This window comes from Anarrhichthys ocellatus, unplaced genomic scaffold (assembly GCF_004355925.1).
Source record: "Anarrhichthys ocellatus isolate YVR2014 unplaced genomic scaffold, GSC_Weel_1.0 scaffold14, whole genome shotgun sequence".
Classification (NCBI taxonomy): Eukaryota; Metazoa; Chordata; class Actinopteri; order Perciformes; family Anarhichadidae; genus Anarrhichthys; species Anarrhichthys ocellatus.
Window position 1 is genome coordinate 7,604,138 of NW_022280044.1, and position 24,729 is coordinate 7,628,866.

The 24,729-nt window shown below is 40.8% G+C and overlaps 2 protein-coding genes across 2 annotated transcripts in view; both read right to left on the reverse strand.

Moving 5' to 3' along the window:
- parp10 (poly(ADP-ribose) polymerase family member 10) overlaps positions 1–4,685 on the reverse strand; it is an 8,455-nt gene extending 3,770 nt beyond the window's left edge. The window contains exons 1-6 of the mRNA XM_031853876.1: positions 4,565–4,685; positions 3,481–3,656; positions 2,882–3,124; positions 2,544–2,774; positions 1,439–2,457; positions 1,087–1,299 (exon numbers count right to left, since the gene is read on the reverse strand). Coding sequence (XP_031709736.1) covers positions 1,087–1,299; positions 1,439–2,457; positions 2,544–2,774; positions 2,882–3,124; positions 3,481–3,655 — 1,881 coding nt within the window. The 5' untranslated portion in view covers position 3,656; positions 4,565–4,685. The remainder of the gene's footprint in view (positions 1–1,086; positions 1,300–1,438; positions 2,458–2,543; positions 2,775–2,881; positions 3,125–3,480; positions 3,657–4,564) is intronic.
- A 1,442-nt stretch (positions 4,686–6,127) lies between these two features.
- Positions 6,128–24,729, reverse strand: part of LOC116387042 (CMP-N-acetylneuraminate-beta-galactosamide-alpha-2,3-sialyltransferase 1-like) — a 49,319-nt gene continuing 30,717 nt past the window's right edge. The window contains exons 3-7 of the mRNA XM_031853759.1: positions 23,656–23,849; positions 12,253–12,432; positions 10,112–10,157; positions 9,739–9,858; positions 6,128–9,524 (exon numbers count right to left, since the gene is read on the reverse strand). Of these exons, the coding sequence (XP_031709619.1) occupies positions 9,351–9,524; positions 9,739–9,858; positions 10,112–10,157; positions 12,253–12,432; positions 23,656–23,849 (714 nt within the window). The 3' untranslated portion in view covers positions 6,128–9,350. The remainder of the gene's footprint in view (positions 9,525–9,738; positions 9,859–10,111; positions 10,158–12,252; positions 12,433–23,655; positions 23,850–24,729) is intronic.

Consider the following 24,729-nt stretch of genomic DNA (forward strand, 5'->3'; position numbering starts at 1 on the left):
CACACACACACACACACACACACACACACACACACACACACACACACGGGTGAATTTATCTATCGAGTGGATTACAATTACCATCAGCACTGATCGCATATCCACATTAAAAGGTGGCAAATTGACCCTTTTATTAAGTTGTAGATGACAGTCTGACTGGATATTAACCATAACTGCATCATACAATCTTTTTGTAAGGTAGAAATGAACATATCTAACTGAGAATACTTTACTTCACAATTGATGACCAAGTTTTAGGGTTTATTTCTACCTTCCCGCTGATTGTCTCCGTTCTCAAGCTTGTTTATTGGCTTGTGGCATCCCCAACACTAACTTTTATCAAATTTACATTTTCATTGTGTGGCAAGAAGGAAGTGTTCTGAAAATCCTCCCTTGTTGGTGATTGCAAGGAACATCTGTCAAGCTATGATAAGACTGGAGGCTAAGCGGCAGAAAAGCATCACATTGGCAGAACAATCAATCCCAGAAACAATAAGCAAAAATGGAAAAACATTATGTAAATATGGTACTCCCCCCCCAGTCACCGCTCCTCATGTTATTACTGTGACAAAGGAAAACCAAACTCTGTGCTCTCGAAAGCAAATTGTTGATTCTCGTGACTGGAGCGTCAGAAAATGCATCAATTCATCAATCTTACAAATTGTTGTGCTTTGGAGAATAGCCAGCAGTGGTGCAGTTAATGGTCTGAAACTACAAGTATGTTTTTTTTCATTTGTATAACACAGCATGTAACGCACTATCTGATGTGTGCCTCGGATGTGCAGTAATGCCTTTACCGCACCAGTTAGCCTGATCTTAACAAAACATTTTGAACACAAACATTGTTTTTCATACGTGTGTTTGTGTGTGAGCCGAGGCTGGCAACAAACGAGCAGTAAGACCTGAAACATCAGTGTTTTACTTCTGCCTTGTGTATGCTGTAAACTCAGGCTGTGCTGCACCAGGCCTCAAGACTGCTTGTCAAGATGAATGACTGGTTTGACTGGCTAACTGAGAGGAAGTATGAATAAAACAGAGGACACAACACACAAGGAAAAGCTCCGCTCTGCTCCATCGTTACGTTACCTGGTGCGGCAGGTATTCCCAGGGCACGTGCTTTGGGTTGATATAGACCGTAAACTTTGTCTCCATCTCCTTCAGGATGCTCTTGCACTCCTCCTCGTTTAAAAACCTGGTCACTCCTGGGACATTTACTGTGATGGTTCTGGTGCAGATAGAGGACACGACACCTTGCAGCACCTCCTCTGCCATTTGACAAGCAGTAGCGTGGCCATGGAGCTATCGGGTCAAAAGCAATGTTAAAACGGCAACAGAAATGAAGGAGACAGTAGCTTGAAGAGCAAACATTCAATCACCAGTGGCATCAAACCACTGCTTCTTACTCTGCTTGGACATGTGATACTGGTGCATCGCATACCTTTAACCCACACACGTCCTCTGCTTCCAGGGGAAAAATAGACACCTGGTCCATGTCAGCCAACAGCTGATGACAATGGATCTGGATGTATTTCAGCATGCCCGGCTCCATAGAGATGACCATCTCCTTTTCAATGGGCGTCGTAAGAAACTCCATGATTGCCATCTGCTTCTCGCTCTCCATCCCCTTCAGAGTGAACACATCAATATTCCCGGCTTGTTCCGACACCTTTACGGTGGAGAAACCCAGAGCCTGCAGGAACTCGGACCACTCCCTGCAGTACAACATGCACTCATATTCCGCGTCCACCGGTATGCTGAGGTGACACAGCTGGGATTTTAAAAAGCTACACGCCTGGTCGGCAGAGTTCTGGCACAGGGAGGTTACAACAACATTACAGTCTGACACGGTGTACATGGCAGGTGACCCAGTTCGAGTCATAGTTTGCAGTAGATGCTGTTTTACGTCTTCTCTTGCGAGGAGCTGAGCCTTTTCTGGCTCGAGGGTGAAACGAGTCTTAGCCATTTTGACAAAACAGTCCAAGATGGCGTGTCTTATCTGCTCGACCTTTCGTCTGTCGGTCCCTGCAATGTGCACGCCATTGTCTTGGATTTGGATGGTGAGATTCGTGTGAGCATTTTCAGTGTCCCGTCGAAAGGTGCCGAGTTTAAACAAAGCAAGTTTTGCTGGGTCAGTGATAGGAATATGGCTCGATAGTGTTTCTTCATCCTCCGTTTGCTCCTCCATGACTTCCTCTGCCGCCGCCTCCTCTACTGCTTCAGGGGCAGCAAGAGGCTTTGAGGCCACATGAGAGGAGGACTGGCCATCTGCATGGACCACCATGGGAGGACTGGTCTGCATCTGAATATCCTCAGAGTTTCTCTCAGTCATATCTTGGCTTTCAGTTCCAGAGTCCTGTGACAGCAAACTTTCTGCGGGTAAGAGGAAGTCGTAGTACGGTCTCACGACGAGATCAGCACCTTGCAGCTTGTGCGGGTGGTCGAGAGTAGGGCCCACCGCTGTTAGAAGCAAACATTTTGGTTAATAAAGAAAACTATGACGAAACAATAAAGAGTTTTAAAAAGGTTGTATAACACTAACTTACATTCATAATTGACAAAGGACACCTTGGCTGTACCAGCTGAAAGCATCGTGACGTCCTTCACCTTCTGATTCCCACCTCGCTCGCACTCAAAGTACAAAGTGAGCAGGTCTGGAGAGGTGCTGGGTTGCAGGTTCTCCACTAAGACGGAGTCAGTCGGCTCAGTCTCTTCGAGAGTTACCTCGGCCCCATCAAGTTTCCTCTTGGAGATTCTAGCACCAAGGTTTTGGAAATCTAACAAAAACAAAATAAAACATATTAAACAGTGCTATGAAAAAAGATGACAACCTGAATATTTGAAAGCACAAAAGCAAAAAGGAAACCGTCTGTGTTTAGTACACCTTTCGAGAGGGGTTGGCTGAGTTGAATGAGGATGAAATCTCTCCCGGGCGAGGGATACAGAGTGTAGTCAGGCATGTTCAAGCCCATCATGTTCTCCACATAGAGCTCGATCATCTCCGTGCTGGTGTTGGGCTTGATCCCCCGCAGCAGCAGTCTACATCGGTCCTTCGAGGCCGGCTTTCTCACACTCAGCTTGACATTGTGCAGAACGTGGTGCCCTTTAGACAGCACTCTGGCTGCAGCTGTCAACGTGATCCCAACAGAAATGAAAGGCAGAATTAGCATATGGTGCTTTAATGACAAATTGAGACACGGTTTCCATTAATCGTCTAGAATTAGAATTTCTTATTCGCACAGTAATGCTTTGTTTCTCCTTAAGTGTGACAGGCTGTATAAAGAAGTTGTGATACTGTAAATATTCTACATTTCACAAGTGCAGGCTACACCAGAGTTGACTATGATATTGTTTGTTGATGCTACTTTGTTAAGAAATTGGACATTTTGAAGCAGCTAATGTCAAAAGTTATCAAATCACAAAATATTCATGTACATATTTGCTAAAAATCCCCCCGACAAGTACTCCTATGTTGCCACTTGCCTTCTGCCTCTTCAAACAGCAGTATGGCGCGGTCACCGTTCTTCTCCACAGAGACGAGTGGACCCCCCCCAGAGCGCCGCTTATTCTCAAAGTACAGGAACAGCAGCTCCTCATCCACGAATGCCGGCAGCGCCAGCACCTCCACCGTCCGCTCCTCGGGGCTTTCAACAGGCATTCTGAAAAAAAATATGAAACACATGTAAACACATCGTTTATCATCTTTGGGTTAGGGTCAGACCAATCCTGGAACACATCTGTCTGACAACAATTTAGCTTCTGGGGACAACTGCCAATATCTCAGGTGTACAGGAGATACAACGAATATCCAGGTCATCATCTTCCATGTCAGTGTAAATAATGCTACACTGTATATCAAAATCATAATGTTTCAGACTTTGACACTTAAAATATATCAATATTGTATTTTACAATACATTTAGGAAATATATATTTGGAAAATTAGGTGTTTTATTTTGTATAATAAATAATAAGACATTGCATTTGACTCAAATTAACTTTATAATATTCGTATAGACTTCCACACAAGAGTACAGGTACGTTTCTGGGTTATCTATAAGCAGTTCAACAGAAAGTTGCCATTTAAAACATATTTACAGCAAAACAAGCAACAAACACAGTTCCATTTTTAAATGTGTTTAAGAGGACAGAGTTCTGTTGTGATAGATTAAAGCCTACTCTCACTCTCTCACACACACACACACACACACACAACACTGAACTGTCCACCGCTACCTGACAAGAAGCTCGGCCTCTACAACAGGTAACGTCACAGTATGAAATGTAATGGTGATGAACTGAAGAGACATTCCACTTCAACTATTTACCAAATAGAGTCACCTATTCTTCGTCTATTGTTCCTCTACTGCGTGTAGTTTACCTGAAGCTCGCGTCTGCTCTTTGCTATCGTTAAGCTAGAAAGTGAAACTAGAAAGTTAGCTAGTAGCTACAGCTGCCATGTTTTAAAACACGGAAGCTCTGTGTTTTGTTGCACATGGTATTTATTCTCAGAATAATAATATACATTTCGCTAAGGATATACAAGGTTTGTTGGAGCATTACTTACTTGGGCTACAAGGAAAACATTTGCTCATAAAGTCGTTCTGCGACAAAAAAGTGGACCGAGAGGCGGAGGACTTCCGTGTTGTGCTGGTTGTCGGGCAGATGATGACGTCATCGGCTACAAGATTTAAAGGGGAACGCACCGCGATTTAAGGTTCCCGATCCCAATGTACCCCCTTAAGACCTTAAACCCTGAAACCTCAGGGACTTACTGGGGTCACCTGGTAAATGGTTGGCCAAATCCTAATGCCCCCCCCCCTTAAACGCCTTAAACCCTGAACCATGGATTTACTGGGGTCACCTGGTAAATGGTTGGCCCATTCCCAATGCCCCCTCCATAAGGCCTTAAACCTTGAACCCTCAGGGACTTACCGAGGTCACCTGGTTAGAGTGTGAGAGACTTGAAATTGTGTAAATATATCACGTTCCGATGACAACGTCTAAAAATATTACGTACAATTGTGGGTATTTATTTTATGCTTCCACTAGTAGCCCTGTGATTAAGGTCACATTGCTAATTCCCGTGGGCAAAGTCTGCAGAAATGTGGACTTACGAAAAGGGTTCACAAAGCCCTCAAACACTCGACGATTTGACAGTGGGACAGCCCTAAACCCTCACGGACTTTGCGGGAGCACGCCTCAAAGTCTGTGAGGGGTTTATTTGACTTTCTTATGGCTGCAAGTCCAATAGACTTCCATACACGACATCATACAGCATTTAATTATGAGCATATGTGCTTGATCAGTTCTCCATACTGAATGTTAACTTCAATAGAGTTTGCATTGTGTATCTTATGAGTGAGTTCTCAGACCCTATAGGCTGTAATGCAACTATTATATCTCATCAATTATAAATGTTTTCATTAAAAGTGGCGTATGTACAGTCTTGGATATGGGATTTATTCAAGGGTTCTGGAAAAGTGTTAAAGAAGAAATTGAAAATGAAAGAAGTGGAAATCCGCTTAGATGCATTGTCATTTTGGTTAAGATCTGCACCCAAGGAGATATATGGCACATAACAGAGGTACTGCAGGTACTTTTATTGATTGCCAAGAAAATTATAACTGTGAATTGGAAGTATGTTAAACCACCAATCACACTGAAGCAGGTTATTTATTTATTTATTCTGAGGTGTGATGTCAGGGAATGTCCTGTTCTGTTGAAAATAAATAATTGGCCTGTGCATGATTGATTCATGTGCCACGCTGAGTATAGAGTGTGTTCTAAAACACGAGCTGAGATATAAATAAAATAGTGGCTGAGCAGCCTCCATACAAGTCAATGCTTTCTGTAGTTCATTATCTTTCCATGTTTCCATGTTCTGAAGCTGCTTCATAATGAAGCAAAAACAGCAAAGACGTTTGTAGCAGCGCGCAGGGCCAAGTCTGCAGGGACAACAACTTAAAATGTTAATCTCATTTAAGCTTTCAATTTAAAAGTCAAACATCCTGCTGAAGCACAGTTTACCATTCACTATTTATATTTCGTGTTACATTCCTATGGTATCTCATCATGTGTTTAATATAGATTATTTCAGAAAAAAAAGTAATAATCTTGAATATTAAATGGAAATAAGAGAAAATAACCACAAGAATCAGCTGGTATTCACACATTTCTATTACAAGTCTGTTAGTTGTATTGTGTAATGGTGGATGAAACAAACTTACCGCATAGAGGGGGGCACTCAACACCGTCTCTCTTATCATAGTGGACAAATGAACATGTTTCGGATTTCATCCTCTAAAGTTTAAAGGTTTAGAGTCTAAACGAACACAGTTTAAATGATGGAGATGACATGAATATCTAGAAGAGGAAACACAATATGTCCAACAGCAGAAAGAGAAATTAGTTCAAAGTGGTTGCCCAAAGGCAAAACATATTGATGTTTATAGAAACAATCATTATGCTGTTGAGAACCAGTGAAATGTTATGCATTTCTCTAAAAAAGAAAGACATCTTTTATTAAATCATCAAAGTAAATAATTGGGTCTGTGTATACCAGTCTGAATACTGTACAGGCTATAGCCATCTTCATTACAGCTTCCCACAACATGTGTATATATATTTTGTATTATTATTTATTAATAAGCGTCCTTGTCCTTTTCAAATATTTTTGCAAAAGACTCCAATTATGTGTTTCTGTATTGTGGGAGTTCACTGACAACTGAATAACTGAACAATGCATGTTTTTCATTGTCCATCCCTCCCACACAAGTCAGTATCAATGACCTGAAAGTGAGAAATTACACAACGAAAATAAAAATGTTAATTTTTATAAAGGTGCTGCTTGGTTGGGTTTTATATAAGTATACAACAATGTAAACCTCAACTGGATGGAATTGAAGATCAAACACGGGTGTGTAGGACAGACTCTGTAATGTTTGAAGTTTTAAAAGTGTCTGTAATTGCTTTAGCGTCGCATCGGTCTTATAATGGACAAATCAAGTGACGTTAATGCTGATACATGATCTTGTCCACTAGGTGACAGTGTCCCCTGCAGAACAGATGTACACCACTCACTGTCGTCTACAAGGTGGCTGTCAAATTTGAATTATTAAACAAATATTGTGGCATTAGCCTGCTCTCACATGGAGAGGAAAAACATCATAAAGACACTGAGTGGGCAAATGTCCCATTATGTTTCAAGGCACACGGAGCAAATCATAGCCTATTTCATGAGCGCCACCAAGCTGAATTCCTGACAAGAGTTACAATGTTTCAAATCAGATTCTTGGATGAAAATGATAAGTCATAAAGCATTCACACATCTACAACACCTTCCACTCACACATCTACAACAATTTCCGCAAATGCAGCTAATGATTTAAAGCCTGGAAAATCACAGCTGTGTTTCGTCAAAACTGCAGAGCCAGATATGTTGCCAACCCAACATTTTGTTCTGTGGCACATGCTAAACAATCCTTCTGACAATTACTGAAGTGGTTATATGTTATGTTTCATGCGCATGACGCTTTAAAGATGCAGTGTGCAGGATTTGGTGACATCTAAAGGTGAGGTTGCAGACTGCAACCAACTGATTGTCCTCCCGCCTGCCAAGCGTGTAGAAAAACTAAGGTGGACGACGAGAACATTTGAAAATGGCCCTATCTAGAGCCAGTGTTTGGTTTGTCCCTTCTGAGCTACTGTAGAACATGGTGACCAGCTCCGGGAAGAGGACCCGCTCCGTATGGAAATATAAACGGCTCATTCTAAGGAAAACACAACGAGTCTTATTTTTAGGTGATCCCACGCTAAAGAAAGCATACTCTTCTACATTTCTAAATGATACACGCTGTTCCTTTAAAATACACTACACAATAATAACAAACTTTTAAAGGTTGCAAACAAATTTAGTAATACAAATGAAAATAATGAAAATACAGTGCATTGTGATGGTAAAAACCTCCAATTAAAGGCACTTAAAACCTACTTTTTATGAATAATATGTCACAATGTACATCAGAAATGTGCAGTATGGATTTTAATGATAAGGCACCCCTGTATATGCTGTATCATATGTCCAGTCTTCGTGATAAATGATGAACGTTTATAACTTCAACAACAACTGGTTGTTCAATAAAGAACCTGGTACAACATTGATGAAAACCTCATCGATGGCTCCACTATAGCACAACTCTAAAGCCATCTCTTGCTGCAGGTCTCCAGTAATAGAGCCCTTTAGGGCTAGTGGACATTCCAACAATCAGCCCCAAAACAATGCTTTACTATGTAATGAGCCATGTTGTTAAAAAGATGTAAACATAAGTAATCTGTGATCCTAAATTTCTTGAATGCGACCTTTGACACTGCTTCAACGAAAGTTAACGAAAGTTAATAATAGTTACACACTTAAATGTATGCAAAGTGTGTTCTAGATGGTCTGATTTCAGTATGTTTAGACTCAGTATATTCAAATGTGAATTAATACATTTTAGGTGAACAAAAAAATAACATAAGTAAAGAAAAATCAGTATTGCTTGACCATGATTTCTGACCATAATGTTGAGAAATAAAATTCACAGAAATATAATAGAACAAACCCCTGAATAAATGAATTATGACAATTTGAATAACTTTTCATATGTTTTTCAAATTTCAAAGTGGAGGTGGCGGTTCTGTAGTGCAGGTAGTTTATGAGAATTTGGTCAGATTCATTCAGCCTGATGAAAAAAGAGCTGATTGTTATATCTGCCATTATGGTGGAACGTTAACATGAAGTGATATTTACAGTATAGTCAAGAAGATAATTAAAATGCCTTTACGTTTGTTATCTGTAAACATGGATGTGTGGACGGCTTCCAAAATACTTCTTTGCTTTGTCTACACATCAACAGAGTTTCCATGGCACTTATGTATTCGATCCTATCGATCTTATCTATTGTCAGTGACCATAAACATACAAAGCTTAAGGTGGACACAATGCTAGTAAATAGCTAAGAACTCAAAGAGTATGCACATACAATAGTACAAAAGCTGTTCATGTACAGCATGATACATGACACATGTCATTCGGGGGCGACGTAAACAAATGGCAGTGCTTTTGTATTGTTCATGGCCTGGTCATTGTCTTCGTTTGGGCACACAGAGCAGAGAGTGAAGCTCTGTTGGTTTGTCAATAGCATTTGAATCAGGGGACGAAAAGGAAACAGGGCGGACCAGAAGAGTTCATGCGACAACGTCTTTCTAAATCATGACAAAAGCACTCTTCTTCCGTGAGGCGAATGAAAAATAAACATTTGAACGGCTGCTGAGGTTTGTTTGGTGGTCATCCCGCTGCACACAGCTCGGTATCATCTGCCTCTAAACATTTGAATCTTGTGCTTGTCTGCCAGCAGCAGGGTGACATTATATTCGTGATCTCCATCATGGACTCCCGTGTGCCGGAAAGCTCCGGCCAAATGGTTCTCCTCCCAGTAGTGGTGCCAGTTTCCGTACTGGTCTGCACCGAATCCAAACACACTGACCTGGAGCAGACGAGGAACAAAAGCACCATGTCAGAAAAACATGAACCACACGGGACTTTGTTTGGTTTTTCACATCAGTTCAGATTCCTTATTTTTTCCAAACACATTGCAGTATTCTGAAAGAGCGATGTCGAAAGTCATCCCACTTTACTGAGGAAATCCAAGCAGCTCTTGTTTGTTAAGGTCGCGTTCGTAGTACAGTGGCTCAACTTACTTCATCACATATGTGGACGGCCAGCATTAAGCTGAGGAAGCCAGTGGAAGGATATCGTCCATGACCTTCAAGCCAAGACTCGTAGATGTATTTCAAAAACGTTGGACTGTAAATCAACACCTGCAAAAAAAGACGTATGGATTTCTTTACTCATTTGTAATTTAGTGAAAGGGGAGAAAAAGATTTCCCAGTTACATTTATAACTCTGTATTCTATCTTGTTTTAGTGGAAAATACCAATTGTAAGTGGTGTGTCACTGCTCTGCGGCTGTTCTAATGGCACTTAAAACACTATGACACAGTAATTAGGAATGAGATTTTCAAAAATTACAGTCAGTCTAGGCCTAAGTGTTAAAAATCTCTGTATGACTCACCTTATCTTTGTTTGCCTTTATCCTGGACACAACAGCTGTATATGTGCTGTAACACAATAAAAGAACAGGAACTTAAATTATGGGCTTTTAATTGCCTTGAAAATCCCTCAAATGTTGTTTTTGCTAAACACTACTCTGCTTATTTGTCTGCAAACACTGTTGTCAAATCCACAATCACAGTATGAGCGTCCGTCAGTTTGATTTAATGTCTAAAAATAATTGCCCGGTGTCATCACAGTAACACATGCGTATGCTCGCTCTCAAACTTTTGCCATTTTGCATCGTTCATCACGTGAGGGCAGGCAGTGCCGTCTTGTTTGTCGATCCAGGGTGTTGAAGTGCAGAGTTACAACATGAAAATGGGGGAGGCTCCTTGTGTCCACATTCGGTTTGCATATGAACATTTTCATACGCAAAACTGAAGGATGAAGCTGTAAAAACAGTCAAACAAAGTCAATGTAAATTCTACACCGCGCCTGTAGGAAATGCAAAGGGATGGCATGCTAATGGCTGAAGTGAAAAGTAATAATTAGACTGTGAGATACAATCCAGACAAATGTTTCCAATTAAAGTATGTTTTTTTCTATCAAGGCTATTGCCATCGCAGCACTGTGTCTCATTAAAATTCAAAGATTATGCAGAGGTTTAATGCCGTTTGGAAATATGTGCTGTACAATATAGCAGTCAAACCAATTCCTCTATATTTCGTGGTGAGTGAATATGCAAATGGCCTAGCTTGTGTCTGTGGCATTGTACTACACACAACATTATACACCATCATGTTAAAAAGTGCACCGTCCAACACACACACACAGGCTTGGCATTTTTGCTCAGAGAAGTGCTTAAATTTCATGATTTCGGTCGGTCCTGTGTGTCTCCACACGGCTCTGTCCTTTCATAGAACCTCGTTCTATTTAACAAGAATAGAAAATGTAACATAATGATTTCCAACACTCAGTTAAGATCTGCTGGGCTAATGCTGACATTACTGCCAGGGAAGAGAAATTTAATGATGCAGAATGATTTGCTTTGGCAGAGTTGGAAGACAACAGAAACATTTGTTTGGATCTACTCATCCTTCTACTTTCCAACATGTTGGCTTGTTAGAGTTATTGGCAGCAGCTTCATTTTCGGGGCTGTCCAGTAATGAGACTAATGATTATGGGTCATTGAGAATGAAGCAGCTGAAGGTGAAATTTACTGGAAGATTAACTTTGAGTGATTATCCATGTTATGGCAATCTGACAAATAGGAATACTGAGGGAGTGTTGTTGTGACAATCTGGTATTTGGAGAGAGTAAATGGATTAGGGAGCGCAACACACGATGCATCGTAATGCGTTCAAGCCTCTTAAATTCCTGGGACAGTTATTGAACTCTGATTTAATGGAGAAATGGTGCGGTAAATGAAGCATGTATATTTTAATTTTATTTATTTGGAAGTAATTATGGAAATTGAAATAAAAATTAGAGAGCATCTTGTGTGAGATCTGTGTCTGGTAAGTAAAAAAGAAAAATTAAAACCGTGGAGTAATAGATGTCTTAATACATTCCTATGCATTTTGGACTTTAGGCATCAAACCATTGCCCCTTTAATAATGTTGTTGTCTGCTTTTTTCATATTTTACTTCTTGCCTGTGTTTTTTCCTTAAATGTCTATCGTAAAATATTTGTCTCTTTCATCAAATGTAATTTTTGAGCATTTTTTAATGAACTGTAACACACCATTGACACATAATCACCTCATTAAGTTGATGCAATATGACCAAAGTTGCTTTTTACACATTCAGCAGACACAGAGCAAAGTCCAATATTCATTTTTTCACCAGCTAGTTGCTCACCTCTTTAGTTTGGTACTGGGAAGCTATAGCGTACGGTGGGTATACCAGTTTATTTTGCTGAAAACAGCTGTCTGTTGTGGCTTGAAATGAGGTTAATGAATTGCGGGCCCTTAAACCAAAATAATGAGCAAAAAAACGCTAAAAAGCTCCGTAGGGCTGAGGGGAACTGCAGACTCAAGTGATAATTCTTTGTGGATTCATCCCCTTTCACATTACACAGTCATTTGATCTATTTTTCATAAAAATATATAAATATAAAATATTGATTAGTGCCGCTTTAACAACCGATAAGTACACTTACTGTTTAATGGTGCCCGTGGTCAGAGCACTAATGATCCACTGCAGATCCAGAGTCTTGAAGGGGATCAGCACCAGGCTGGTGGTGTTGTCCAGGTCTATGGCACTTTCTGGATACATGACATGGTGTGTTGTTCTGGTGCCCACATCCTCTTCAAAGCCAGAGGTGGGCCCCTGGTTCATTCTGCGGGGACAAAGAAACAGAGATTGTTATGTTTCCAAGCTTTTTAAAAAGAAAAAATCTTCTCTATCTATCTTTATCCTTTCCAGGAAAGTTTAAATTGAGGTTTATTTCACCCACATGTTACAAAGATGGGAAACATCTGGCTTTTTGTTGTACTAATCCATATGGCACCGAGACCATGCGAAACCAGCCATGATTACAATTCGGAGAAAAAAATGTGAATACAAAGACAAAAAGCACAATGTGTCCTCCTTCAACATGTTTTTGGAAATACAAACAGCAATTCAAAACAATCCAGTGTCCATTTAGAGCTCAACAATTACAGCTTGGCAAGCTATAGGCAAGGCGTCCCTATTATTATGTCCAACAATACACACTCTGGAGCAGTAATTGGCTGCTATATACAGTGGCTTGACAGTGGCAGTTGGTGTCGGTCAGCGGAAGGAAGTGACACAGAGAAGAGAAACCATAAAGCGGACCCCCCCCCCCACCATGTTGCTAGCATCATCTGTTTGGGTGCTCCAGTCTGAGCAAAACCACACTCCTCATTACTGATTGAGATGACAGATATATAACAACTTGACATTTTCAGCCGGAGCCTGTCAAGAGTCACAAACAACCTCCTGCAAGAAGCACTTTGTGTCTGCGCTGTTTCACAGCTGATGAGATTTTTTTTCGTTGCTATTTCATGTTGCAACGTGTAAGATATAAAATGACGTATAAGATGTCGCCTCTTGGGTTGACATGACCTTGCGCATTTGGACAGAAAACTGAAACTAAAAGACAGACTTGGGCAAATAAAATCAAAGTGAAATGAGATTTAAATGGATATGGTTTTGGGGGAAATGGGGCAAGATGTGTTGACTTTTGTGCTTCATGCTAATGCTAAAACACTTGTTGCAGCTCTTGCGCCATGAGATAGATCATTTAGTTACATCAAATAATAATAAGGAAGATATGGTTGTATTTCATCAATCAAGTCAAAAACACCACACTGATATATCAAGGTGATCACACAGAAATATGTGAAATGACCACGATATCCTAACAGTGCATTACTTGTAAAATGACGTCCTGCCACCACAGAAACAGTCTAACGGTAGGTTTAGGCAACAAAACAAACATTAGTTTTAGGATAAAACATAATAGTTATGCTTAAAATAAGTAATACATATAATAAATATGTAAACACATCACAAACGTAATGACGTTTCACGGCCTGCGCATCGTGTACCTCCGAAATTTTGTAACTTGGCACGCCCACGACCAGAGCTGACATGACTATCACTAATAGTTCACTATTTGCACTGTCAACACTAAGCACTATGAATATATCTGAGGATTTTACACAGGAGGCAAAATTCGTTCTAAACCGGACGTCTTAAAAAAAATCTTCATTTGAGTAAACATTTTGCAGCCAAACCAAATTGTTTCCAGGATATTCAACCTTTGTGTCTTTATAAAGCTTTCGATACTTGACTTCTATATTCCCAGTGCTCGTATAAAGGCAATAAATAGTCCATGACTAAGAGATATGAGTTCACAGTTAATAACAATTTCTCTGTAAACTGTTCAGGAAAGAAAAACCAGGTTTTGCCACTGCTGCATGTTGCTTTTGCAACGTATGGAAGAAGAGAAGTATTGGCAAGAGGTTTTATGGTGCAATATCTCAATAGAAAAGCACAGTTTTTGACAGGACTACGATGGTGGATTTCTCTCTAAATGGTAACTATAGCTTCTGGGAATTTAAGAATTGCACACCAAATGGATCCCTGTCGTCCAGGGCGGATGAAAAAGGACAGCAGTGAGCGCAGAGGAACACCATGCCACATATCAAAGAGCATGATGTGCAGAATTCATCACTTCTGCCTCGAAGGTAGCAGCTACTTTTTCTGGTGCCTACACATCACAAAACACAACCTATAACACTAGACATGAAACACATAGCAATCTCTTTCAGGACATTTTCAAGACAAACAAAAGTCCGGTAAAATATTACGCATCACGACACATCAAATTGCAGCGGTAATCAAGATGAGATAAACTGTGTCACTAGCACTCTAGAGGCTTTAATATTCCTTCATTTTCTTAACTATATGATCAATGTTTCTCCCACGATAGCTGCCCATCGAGTGTGAGACCACACACATCCTCGACTCAGTCCGCAGAGCCCTAATGCCAAGCCCCCGCTGTTGCGCATAGCGCCACCGCTTGTTTACTAGAAATATCTTAATATTGAACGTGTCGCGTGTCCAAATTGCACCAACTTCCTCACTGCACATCTTTTAAGTCTCCAGCAATTCACCTGCTAAGTGTGAAGTAAATCGGATGAACGGTTCTCAAGATATAGGAGGGCCATACAGTAACTACTGACATCAGAAATTAATAAATATAAACTCTGAGAACAACGGCTGGTTCTGCCTGGAAAGGATCGGCTGTTTGGGAGTCTTCCTGAGCTTCCTGATGCCCCAGCAGGCCACTGTGAGCATTTAGGGGAAGAAAAGCTACCATTAAAAACACAGACTGCATCCTCAGCACAGTCAGAGATATGTATCCTTTAACAACACATTACTTTGTTACTTGTTATAGATACCTTTGGTTTGTCTTGAGCTTTACGTAATCTTCTCAGCAAAACAACAATATACCTTATTATCTTCCCTCGACTGTGACTTATGGCCAAACTATATCCCATTTGACGTCTTGCACAGCAACTTAAAAAATGTAGGGCACTTTTCTAACGTTGAACAGCACAAAATTGTCATTCGCAGCCTTTGCATATTTTACCCATTTTTCGTGTTACTCAAAAGCTCCCCAGGAGATCTGTACCAAACTGCATGGCTCTTGCAATTACTCACTGCAGGGGTCAACGCTATAAAAATGCAAGTCTGTAAGGGCACTCAAGAAGTTAACTCTGGTTGTTCAGTGGATTCAGTGGGCTGCTCCTTCACTTAATCTTGTGGAGGCGTGAGGTGTCAACTGTTCTAAGGCGGTGAATATTTCAGATTGGTCTAATCAATATTCAACTTCTGCTGTAACTCGTCCCTGGCGCTGGAAATGTATACCAGATGGACTTGAAACAAACTGGGGCAGATGTATTGAGCGTTTGAAAAGCGCAATCTCAACAACAAGATGGTTTGCTCATGCGCTGGAAACCCGAGGCTTTTTGCAAATAGCCAGGAATGTGAGATGAAGAATGATTTTAACATTAAGTGGGATTATTAGGATCAATATGTTGTGCATATCAAATACAAGCTCATGTGAAGATTTTGATGTGGCTCTCTTATCTGTGATAATAGGTGTGAAAAAAGAAATCATAAAGGGTCTACAGCACCTTTCCAGGGAAACCATGAAACCAGAGCAGATGGCTCAGTGAAATTCAGAGTGGTGGTCTTACCGACGGCAGATATCTTGACGAGTGAATTTGTAGCAGGGCTACAGGGAGGCTACAGGTATAAAGTGCCAGAACGTTCTGCATCAATCAACGGGCTGAAATGAGCAAAGTTGAACAGCATTGATTGATTGATGAATGAGATTTTTGTTGAAGCTTTTTACTGCAAACAGGTGCACTGCTTTGTCTGAACATCAGTGAGTGAACAAGACTCCTGCATCAGATGTGACGGACTCCACCAAAAAAACATCAATGACTTCACTTCAGATAATTGAAGAAAAGGCATGGATGAAACATCACAGAGGCAGGTATTTTATTCGTTTATCAGGTTCCACATCAATGTATCACTGCTCAGTTTAACGTCGTTCTTGTGTAACAGGCTGCCGTGGGCCTAATTATGGGCTGCTGCTGGGATGTCTAAGCGATTCTTGGTTGATTGCGCTGGCATCAGGCCTCGCCGTGCTTCGTGATTTACACATAACATAAAAACGGAGTTCAAATTACAAGGGAGCCCTAAAGTAAAGACCTGGGTTCCCCCGAAAACAACAAAAGTTTGTGTTTGGGGAAGTCTCAAAAATGTGGAAAATGATCAACGATTATCTCAAAGCATTTCTAATGCTCTGGTGAATGTTACAAGAACAATTAAAATCTAATTAAACTCCAATGTCCTGAGAAGTAGTTTTAAATGCATGCTGCTGCTGTGAGCACTAACTGATGACTAACTGACCTTACTGTTCACGACCACACACCTCTGGTCAGCCACAAAACATTTAGAAGACAAACACCTCTTCCACTAACAATGACTTTGTTTACGCGCTCATATTCCACAGTTATTCTGAATATGACTCATGTAAAGATCATATTCAGTTTGGATATTTTAAAGTAGGCCTTATTCCGAATGGAGCATTTTCCAATTAATGTGGGACGTGCTGATATTATTCTGGGTTTAGGAGCATTCTTTGGACATGTATGCAGCGCATTCGTAATATGCGTCTCAATAGGGGTTTTTAATGGCACTTTGCAACACAAGGCCTCTTTCCTGCTTACGACCAGCTCTGTGCGTCGTACACAATCCAATAAGCAATAGTTTGCAACACTGAAGTAAAGATGATTGCCCAAAAATAAAGCCCACATTTCTGTTTGAAAGGAGAAACACACCTACTTTAAAGCATAATGAAGGACTTGGATATCAGCAGGTTTTTGTATATGTGAAAATATCGCAACGCCGACCTTTATAAGAAGGTGGTTAAAGGAATGAAAAAGGGAGGCTGTGTTTGCTCGGTCCAACAAGTCCGCCACCGATGGAAAACTTGCAAAAAAAAACATATTTTGATGCAAAGAAGCAAAATGGCAAACTCTCTGGGAAAGTCTCGTCTTTTTTGTCTTCTTCTTGAAAAGTGAAAAAAGTAAGACTGTGATGCTGATACTTGATGAATGGCACCTTTAATGTCAAGGCTGTTGCCAGCAGGCAGCCAGCAGGCAGTTGGACATTATTTGTCTAATTATTATTAATTTGTCCTCAAAATGCTGGAAGCTGTACCCATGCTTCAAGGTGCAGCCGGCTCACGCGGCATGTAATAGCCACCTAACACTTTAAAGGTCAGTGGCATTTCAGCACTGTCTCATTTCTTCACATTCTCACTAGTTCGCTGCTCTCCTGTGTAAGCCCGAGTGTGTGTACATTTTCAAAATGCCTTTGCAGTTCCGGCTGACTAATAATCATGATGAGGAATGAACACTCTGTACATTTTATATTAGGTAGGTGAGGCAGTGGGGGCCAGAATGAGGCAACATCACCAAATGAGATGAAGGCACAGAGTCTCAGGTGGGGTTTTAAAGCTCCGGGCTTTGTAATTATAAAAAGGCGAATACTAAACTTGCAATGTGGCACTCAAGGTTGTTTTGAGAACAGCGTGGTACTCTGCCTGTAAGCTTTAGATGGCTTGCAGTTGTCCTGAAACCACCGCTGACATTATCCACCCGGTTTGTAAGTGAAATACCAGCAGCCTAGCTCCGTAGTCTTGTAGGTAAATATCAATTATTGATCTAATAGTGAAGAGTTGGAAGAGTAAACCCAGACAGCATCCTTCAGTTCTGAAAAGTGAAGCCAATGCAGAAGTGTCTTAATTAAACGCACATGCCAAACCCTCACCACGGCTTAAAGGAGCCCTCATTGTGCACAATGGGGGGGCATGTAGCGAGTGCTCAGGCTCGTTATCGTCTGCATCACACTTGTTAAGCATTTACTTAACGAGGAGGTCGGTAATTGTGCACGCACAGTTTGTGCTCTCCTCTTTGGTTTGATTTAAAAATATGAATGAAAACATTATTATTGCAAATTGGCTAAACTTTGGCTTTGGTCTCCCTTGCAGCTGTGCAGCTACATCTTTATAGTTATGGGTAATATAAGTAAGTTAGAGTAATATGTACTCTCCTGTTGGTCTTAGTTAATACTCGGGCAGTAGAATTTTAAATGAATTGGAGATGGTTTATTGTTTTCTTTGGTAGACGGCAAAGGAGGAATGAATGCCAAAGCTGAACAAAAGCTATTCGGCCCAGTTTGAGTACATTTTTCTGAAGCAAAAAGTTGACTTCTGAAATGTTACGTTTGCAAGAAATCAGGCTTATCAAAGCAGCCAGAATTATTAATGCTAGCATGCCTTTCAACAACTTTCAAATGCTTTTGCAGATTGTGCACAGTAAAGACAACATGAAGCAGGTTGGAGAACAGCTCAGCTATCTCGTCCTTTTCAGTATTACACGTCTAACAAAGCCATTTCTGCAAACCTTCTGCTTGCAGCGACTGTCACTCTCTACAATACACGTGTCTAGCGAACTACAAATCAAAACTCATGGCGTTGGTAAATATGACGGGACCCCAGTTAACCCTCGGAATCCAGCTTGTCACATTCGAAACAGTTGAAATAATCAAGGCTACTCTAATTTCCTGCAGGAGGAATCATTCACTGCCAATAACGTCAAGGTTTTATTCTTGTTTCACTCTGTGTGGTTGGAAAAGAATTCTCACGAATGCACACATAACATTTCACTCTGTTCCCCATCAACAATAAGAAGAAATAAAAATGATCTGCACTAGGGCATTCATACAAGGAGCTGAGTTACATTCTAGACGATAGACTCCACAAACAGCCTACAAATAAAAATGGCAGTCATCCGAATTCATGTCACAAAATAGGCCTTTGATTGATGCTCTTAAGTCCCTTACAGCGCCCTGACACTCATTCGTAGCGTAGGGCCCAAGTGGCAATCAAGCCCCTGAACTCCATTTGTTATTTGTGTCACAATAACAAATGGAGTTCACTGAAGAAAGGACGGGATTGATTGCAGAGTGGATTGAACACACACGAAAATGAAGTCTTAATTGGACATTTTAGTGATGATGGATCTTTGAAAGCACTATACTAAAACAACAAGCAGGAATAATGCAAAAACACGCTTTCAATACGCAAGCCCTGCTTAAGCTTTAGGGCACTGATTACAAACCCAAAGTGCAGCTTTTGTGTCCTCAGTCAGAGGTTGTTGATGGGTAAGAGGCACTTGTGAGGAGTATTCTGGTCGTCCGTGGGCCCTCAGGAGGTGTGGTAATAACACACTCACAGAGAAACGGAAAAATAACACGACTACCAGTAACGAGGCAAATTAAAAAGACAGGAAAAGCTAGAAAGCTTGTGTATTAGTTGTGTGAAAATCTTGGCTTCAGAGCCAATTTCAAACGGGGATTTTTGAGTCACAAATATGATGTGCCTACCTATTACACCTGCTGGCTTTAAGATCCATCTTAATGAAGTCTTTTGCAAGGGCTTACATCATAGCATAGAAGATAAGCTTGGCTGATCCTCAATTCAACAGAGTAAATATGAATGATGAGACAATCACATAACCAAGACAGCCTCCTCCTTTTCAAATAAAATATGCTGTTGTGCCACAGAGCAAACAAGAGGCACTGAGAGAATGTGATCATGTGTTCAAAAGAGATGCGAGTGATTATACGAGATCATTCTGGATTTTGGAGGGACCAGCGTTTTTTTATGAAGATGTATTCTGGAGAGCTGGCCTTTTGTTTTGTGAAATATGCATTCACCGTAGTGTTCCACTGCTTGTTTTCGGCGTAGCTAGAGTGACCTTTTGGCTCAGCACTACGGCTTCCAACCAAGCACGACTCCAAATGTGATGCTCAGGCTGGAATAAATAAAGAAGAATACTGCATATTTCCACCATGCTCCGGCAGGAAACTATTCTGCTAATGGCAAAGAATAAATCTTGTCTCCTGCCATCCTGTAATTGAATTGGTAGACAATGGCATGCTGCTGTCACAGCGAGGGGGGTTGGCGAGAAGATAAGTGCAGTAATGTGGCTTTGTACAGAGGCAACATGTCACAGCAGGTTGACAAAAGCCACGCTGTGATGAATTAAGAGCCATGCAAGAATACTGCGTGGAATTTGCTTTCGGATATTTAAGTGGCGCTCAGGTTACTCTCTTGATAAGATATTCGTGTCAGCCGCATCATCATGAAGCCCATTTGCCATCAATCTTAACAGAATCTTCTGTCACTCGGAAAAGCGGTTAGGCTATAGTGACTATTGTCTCAGCTCCCACACCATTGTCCCTCAGACTCAAACTATGGTGTCCGGTGTCAACTTGGCGTCTGATTTCGATGTTTTAACCCCTCCCTCCGCCATTGTGTCCGACAGACTGGGGAATCATTTTACTGTGGTCTTTGAGCAACACCTTAGTCACCTTTTAAAATTCCCACAATGGAACGCTGTGTCCATGGCACAAACACAACTTTCTGCTAACAATCCCACAATGCAATTATAGTTGTGCAACACACGCTTTCATTAGGTGTCTGAAATTACTGCTCATGAAAAAGTGATTTAATGAGTGTCCAACACACATTGTCATCATTTGAAACTACTTGTTTAGGTTAAGAAAACAAATTGTGGTTTGGTAAAAAATTGTATGTGAAGAAGCCTAATGGGGCAGCTGTGGCTTAGAGGTAGAGTGGGTCGTCTTCCAGTTTTATTATAAATATCATCTGTGACACTTAGAAGTATTTAGTGTGCAGACAAGCACTCACATACTTATTCTCTTTGTTGTTTTTGTCTTTTCCATTATGTTGCATCATTTAAATCAAGTCTAATCTGTTTCTGCTGTGTTATTCATGACATATTTACACACAATTATAGTTTTATTACGCCCCTCACCTTGAAGTTGCACTTTCCATTACACTTAATTGATCACGATGCGAGACAAGCGCCTACATGGCCAGTTTTGTTTGTTGTTTAGACCAAACTGTTCTTCCTTATCTCCCCCGTGTGTCCGAACTACAGGAGAGATGCAGTGTGAATCCACTATCTCTGTGTCTCCAACTCCATAAAGTTAGTTGTACATATTTTCACATTTAGTAGATAAAAGCATCGGTATCGAAAATGAACTTTTTTTTATTATCAATCAAATCAAATACAAACTGGAAATGGTTATGGTGTGCACTTTTAAGTTTCCCCCCCGATGTCCAAAGAATGCATCGGCTTGTCAATTAGTATGTCTTAGAAGAACTAAAGCATAATTCAAATCTAATTTATGATGACTTTTTTTTACAAGTGCTTCAAACAATATTGAAACATCATTCTGAAAATTCCATCAAGCTTATTTTTGTCAGGCGGATGAAAAGGCTCTCTTTATGATTCAAATCTATTTTACCACTGCAATCTGCTGAGCAAACAAGAGGCTTTAGCTGATAGGCCGATGCCATTTAATATTCATAATGGTCTAAAAAGGAGGCTTTAGAGGATTTTGGGCGAATTGCATTATGGATGTATGAAAGGCATTGGTTTTCAGTCTCTGTACACACTCGCCAGACTGTGTTCCCATGTCATTTCTAAACTGATAGCCTATCACTGTCATTGACTTAATACATTTAGCTTAAAAACGAGTGCTATTTTCTATTGTCTACGATAAGTATCTTCTTCAAGCATTTACATCATCCATTCTGTGGAGAAATAATGTCAGGAGGCTGCTATGATTTTTATTTACGACAGCAGACTGTAACATTGTCCAAAATTGTTATATAATATTCAAACAACAATACCAATCCTGTCTTTAGGAATTTGCATATTCCACCCCTGCAGATCAGTATTTATTCAGACTAAACCTGCAAAAAGACGGCCAAGACTCAAATCTGTGACTTGGAGATATTGGATAAGAGTCTGAGCGAGAATGCTTGTTTACCCTTTGACGTCCAAATTAGCTTAATTTTTTATCACAAAGCCAACAGCTTTAATCTGCAGCAGAGAGCACAACCACAACCCCTTCAGAAAATCTCCTTGTCGTGTTTTCCATCTTTTCCAATTCATTCTCTGCAGAGCTGCAATTGGTGTAACAGATTACAGGGAGCTACAAACTCCTCTCTTGATCCCTGCCGCCCTAAGGCACCGAAAAAAAACATTTGAATGCTCAAACTCTGTTGTTTTTATCCGTTTCTTTGTCAACATAATTTTCTAAAGTTTTCATGGAGCCCAGAACAAGGGTGTGTGAATGTCTGAGCGCATGCTGCGGAGTGGCAGAAATCAATGTGAGAGAGAGACGTGGATTCTACACAGTGAGCAGAATTAAAGCGTTTGTCTGCCACTCAATAAACATTGCTGAATGCATATAATGTGATGGAAACCTTGCAGCTGATCTGTTCACATATTTGTTTCAGAACCGATCAGTCCTGCAGGAGACGGAAACAATAAAAGCACCTAAAAATTTCAAGTTAAAGCCTATGAGTGAAGAATGAGTCCAGTCAGTTGAAGCTCAGTATCAAGTGGCCTATAAGATGCATGCACTGTGATAACAGTGTCCCGGGGACATTGTTGCATGTCAGCCCCCCTCTCTCTCTAATTCAGGTCTATTAATTGTTTCAGAAAGTAAAGCCAAATAAGGCTAAATTTGCTTAAATGTTAATATTTGCTTTTTTTCACAATTTTGAGACAGTAAACTGAATATCATTGTGTTGTGGGTTTGTAGATCCCATAGAACAAGTATTTAATATGTCAGGTTGTGTTCTACCATTTTTCACTATACATCTGACATTGGATTTACCTAATGATTAATCAAATAATCTCATCCGCAGATCAATCAATAATGAAAATAATCAGTAGTTGCATGTACAGTTTTAACCAATTGGGTCTTATTTTTCTATAAACCCCCAGGTTGAAGGTGCTCAATATGTATTGTAAACATGTATCACCATTTACAGAACTATTTTCCAGTTCACCTTTGACCTACTGTGCTTGCTGTAGTGTACACACACATTTGTCCCGGAACATGAGAGCAGGACCATAGCCAGGATTTTAGAAATGCTGAGGTCAACCCCAACCAATCCAATCCAATTTTTCTGTATTCACGTAACTGTGCAACTGTGTTTTTTTTTGTAAATCTCCCTGAGCGATGGTTTAAAACGCTCGTTTAAAGCCTTCTCCACACTGATATTATTGAATAATTCAATATCACAATGACCCTTAAAAACAAACAAAAAAAAGCGGCATAGCAAACATCAGGGTCCTCAAAGGTTACTTTCTGCCCTGACTGAGGAAGTATTACCAGTATTTCGTGGTGTAATCTTTCAGTTTCACCTCCAAACAAAGTGGTTTAGATAATGTGGCTAAATTATAGGTTCGTTCGCAACCTGTTTATCAGCCTTCCTTAACTTGTCGTAGGAAAAAACCTCAGCATTTACTTTTTTGGGAACAATGGTCATCATGAGAGATCATGTCAAGTTTGTGACTGCAATATTCTCAAAATCACACCAGGCACCGAAGTGTTAACTGACCTTATGATGAAGTCACAGTGGTCGATGAGGCTGCCGTACTGGGCCCCCTTCAGGTTCCCAGAGTTCCCCACCACGGCGCAGGTCCTGCAGCGCTTGGGGCTGGCGTCCATGTACAGCACCTCATCGGGGATGACTTGGAACAGCTCCTCCACAACGTCAGAGAAGTTGGCCGGCTGCCTCTCTGACTGCAACCACTGGTGACACAGCAGAGACAGACCTCAGAGAGAGCCACGGCTCCAGGGCCACTTTAAGTTGAAGTGATTGAACAAGGGCAGCGGAGCCCGAGACACCGAGCACATTTCTGAAATAACCTCAGGGGCGGCTTAGCTCCGTCTGCGGGGGCTCTTTTGGCATGGCCTTCTTCTGGTGGCTTTGAACTCGGAGAGACAGAAAATAAATGCAGGAATGTGTGTGCACTGGAGACTGTTATATATTGTGCTGTGGCAGCTGGAAACACTGAACGGATACCGAATGTTCTGCAATCTCTCATGAGTTTTAATGCAGAGTTTTAGCGACTCATGCTTTAAGTACGACAGTAAAGGGTTTTTCACCTTGACAATACAATTCTGGGGAAGATTTTTTTTCCTTTGATTCAGCATTAATTACGGGCAATAAGATATAATTTATAGAAATATGACTTTCAAACTTGAGGCTAAACTCTACTTTTGTATAAATCTTCAAAAAAACAAGATTACCCAACACATTTTCTGCCTAATTCGAAACTCTCCTCTACGGAAATTACATTTAGCCGTGTAGCATGTAAGCCCTGACATCCCCTCGGAGGAAAGAATCCGGGTCCACCTGGAGGTCATGCCCTTGCCTGGCAGCAACGCAGACCGAACCATCTGGCCGGGCTGCCGTTGATATGTGACACTTGCCTCATCAAGCTCCTGGTGAGAAGCATCTCCTGAAATGAGCAGTGACAAGAGGCAACCTTGCAGTAATTTTTCTATTCTTGCCTCTAATTGGACATGGTGTGAGGTGAATGTGGGAAAGCCTAAGGTACTGGATGCCTTCCAGACAAAGGTAGGATAATTGTGTGACATACATTTTGTGAATAGGCTTTTCTAATTT